This window comes from Echinops telfairi, unplaced genomic scaffold (assembly GCF_000313985.2).
Source record: "Echinops telfairi isolate 266 unplaced genomic scaffold, ASM31398v2 ScPeMD7_7414;HRSCAF=8452, whole genome shotgun sequence".
Lineage (NCBI taxonomy): Eukaryota > Metazoa > Chordata > Mammalia > Afrosoricida > Tenrecidae > Echinops > Echinops telfairi.
Window position 1 is genome coordinate 2,913,351 of NW_022111314.1, and position 2,948 is coordinate 2,916,298.

The 2,948-nt window shown below is 56.0% G+C and overlaps 1 protein-coding gene across 1 annotated transcript in view; it reads right to left on the minus strand.

Annotated features, from left to right (window-relative positions):
• CDH26 (cadherin 26) overlaps window positions 1-2,948 on the minus strand; it is a 48,170-nt gene that overhangs the window by 14,542 nt on the left and 30,680 nt on the right. Inside the window, 1 exon segment of the mRNA XM_030887489.1 lies at window positions 1,264-1,496. Coding sequence (XP_030743349.1) covers window positions 1,264-1,496 — 233 coding nt within the window.

The window sequence follows — 2,948 nt, forward strand, 5'->3', positions numbered from 1 at the left end:
AGAGTGTCCAGGCCAGGGAAAGACCGAGCAACTCCATATGTGGAGTGGGCTTCTGCCAGCCGCAGGCTCCTCCGGGGTCTTCCCTTACATACGCCAGGACTCGGGAGCCTGATGGTGTAGCTGCTAACCAGTGGGTCAGTGGTTCTGGCCCACAAGGCGCTCCTCGGGAGAAAGATGAGGCTTCCTGTCTGGGACAATTCTCCTCTCTCTACAGGGCCCTTGTGAGTTAGAATGGACTCAGCGGCAGTGGGTTTGATCTTCAGCACTGAAAACACTACGCACACACACAGCTCCCTGCCATCGAGTTGATTCCAACTCATCGTGACCTTAGAGAACTGCCCTTGGCTTTCCAAGACTTAAGTGCTTATGGGAGTAGAAGCAGCCACCCTGAGCTTGTCCGTGAAGCTTCAAGAGCAGCCCTGGCGGTGGAGTGGGTAAGGGTTGGGCTGCCCAACACGAGGTCCTCAATTTGAAACCATCAGCCACTCCGAAAGAGAAAGATGAGGCTTTCTACTCCAGGAGCAGTTATAGTCTCTGAACCCCCGGCCCCCGGCAGCTCTGCCTTGTCCTACAGGGTCTCTGTGAGTCGAATCACCTCCACAGAAAGGAGTGTGATTTGGGGTTACAGGAGCTGTCTGCGCCCATGAACAGTTACAGTCTCAGAAACCCAAAGGGAAGTCCTGCTCATCCTACCGGGTCTCTGTGTGTCAGGAGTGGAGGCTGGAGTTTGGTCTATCTAGTGAAGGAAGCCGAGTGGCGCAGTGGTTAAGTGTTGGCTGTGTAACTAACTGTAAGGTCAGTGGCTCGAGCCCACCAGCCACGCCTCGGGAGAAGGAGGAGGGAGGAACTCTGCTTCCATGAGGATGACAACCTACAGACCCTCCAGGAAAGCTCTGCTTCATTTGACAGCGCCAGGGTAAGCGGGAACCCACTGGCCAGCCACAGGTAAGGCAGTACTTGCTGGGTTTGTATGCATGGATGTGTGGACATGCATGCTGGTGTGTACGTGCATATCTGCACATGCAGGTGCATGTAATTAGCTTGCATGTGTGTTCATATATGTGCAGGTGTATGTATGCATGTTGATGAGTGCACCCATGTGCACACGTATGCCTGCATGTTTATATGCACATGGCTGTGTACGTGTGCACACTAGTGTGTGCATGCATTGTTGGTGTGTGTGTGTGTGTGTGTGTGTGTTGGCATGTGTGCACATGCCTTGCCTGCTTGCCTCCACTGTCCATTAGCCACACAGGCACTCACCCTGGCTGCTGCCCAGCTTCCACCTGACCTCAGCCCCTCTCTCAGCTAGGTCCAGCTCGAAGGTGCAGGGGTGTGTGTAGGGCGGCAGGTCCCGGTCCTCGGCCTCAATGCGGAGGGGCTTGTTCACGGAGGACTCGCAGACCTCCCGATATGCTTGTGGGGTCCTGGGCCCATTGTCGTGGATGTCAGTCAGGAACAGCTTCACGGCCCCGTGCCCGTCTGCGGAGGGACCCCTAGGGAGGGACGTGGCACTCAGCAAGGAGGAACCCCGGGCGTGGGGGTGGGCCCATTTGGGTTCCTCCCTGCTGGGAAAGGAGCAGCTTCCTCTCTCTCCCCGGATGAAGCATCCAGCGTCAAGGCCAGGCCAGCAGCCTCTCACAGTAGTGTGGAGGCGGCCTCAGTGCTAAAGGAAAGGCCTGGGGGTTAAACTCACCTGCCGCTCCACAAGAACAAGGTGGGGGTGGGGGGGTCTGCTGCTGTGCACGCTGCTGCCCGAGAAACCCTCTGGGGCATTCTCCTCTGGCCTAGAGAGTGGTCAGAGGGCAGAACCATCCCAAGGGCAATGGAATTGGCTTGTGTGGGTGTTCAATCCTTACCACAGGAGGCACAGAGGTCTATTGCTCAGGGCTGGGAGGTTAGGGGTTCAAACCCACCCAGAGGTTCCTCGGGAGTAAGGCCTGGTGACCTGCTTGCATAAAGACGGCAGCTCTGAAAAGCCCAGGGGGTGGCGGTGAAAGTGGGCACCAGGGAACCAGCAGCAGCAGCCGCCCCGCGGTCAGCTTGTACTAGCCTGAGTTCCATTTGCTTTCCTGCTGTTTGAGAAATCTAGGACACAGGGTCCCAAACGTATTTGGCCTGCCATCTCTTCCTCATAAAAAAAAAGAAAAAACTGCTCAGCGCTCCACTGGCAACTAAAACCGTTGACACTACAGCCCATAGTCCAGGATGGAGTGTAGCGCTCTGCTTCTGCAGACCCCGGCCACTTTGGGAGACCCTGTTTCTGAGTACTTGTGTAAGGGAGAGGCAGGAAGCTCCTGCCCCTGCTTCACCTCGCTAACATGCCTGTGGAGTCTGGAGGAGGGGCTGTATGTCAAGGCCAATGTCTCGTCTGTGATACGGTAGCCACGTTCTGCAACAGGTAACCAGTAAGGAAAAACTAACCAGGTGCCCTGAGTCAACCCGGGCTCCTGTGTCTGAGCAGAGCATGCTCTGTGGGGTTTCAAAGGCTGGTGGCCGGGTCTTTCGGCCACGGCACCACCACTACCACCACCACCCGCACCTGGTGGGGAGCTGCCAACCCACAGTGATCTGAAAATAAAATGTTTACTCTTTATACATGCCAAACATCATGGAAGTATCCGGAGTAGAATCATGGGACCTGAGAACATTCACACACACACACACACACACACACACACACACACATCTATTGTGGTAGTTACACAAGTTCGTGTAAACTTGGACTGAAGGCATGGAGTCTAGCCTGTCAATCGGGCCGCAGCCTGATGGTGCCTCCTTGTGGGAGTGGCCTTCTCATTAGCAGGGTTCTGGGAACCTCCCCCACCCCCCACTCTCTCTGCCTTCACCTTCCTGCTGTTGCCAGTCCCTCAGAGAGCTGCCAGAGCCTCCGCCATTGGATCCACAAGACTCTGCACCCACCGGCCTGTGATCTCCCTGCATTCTGC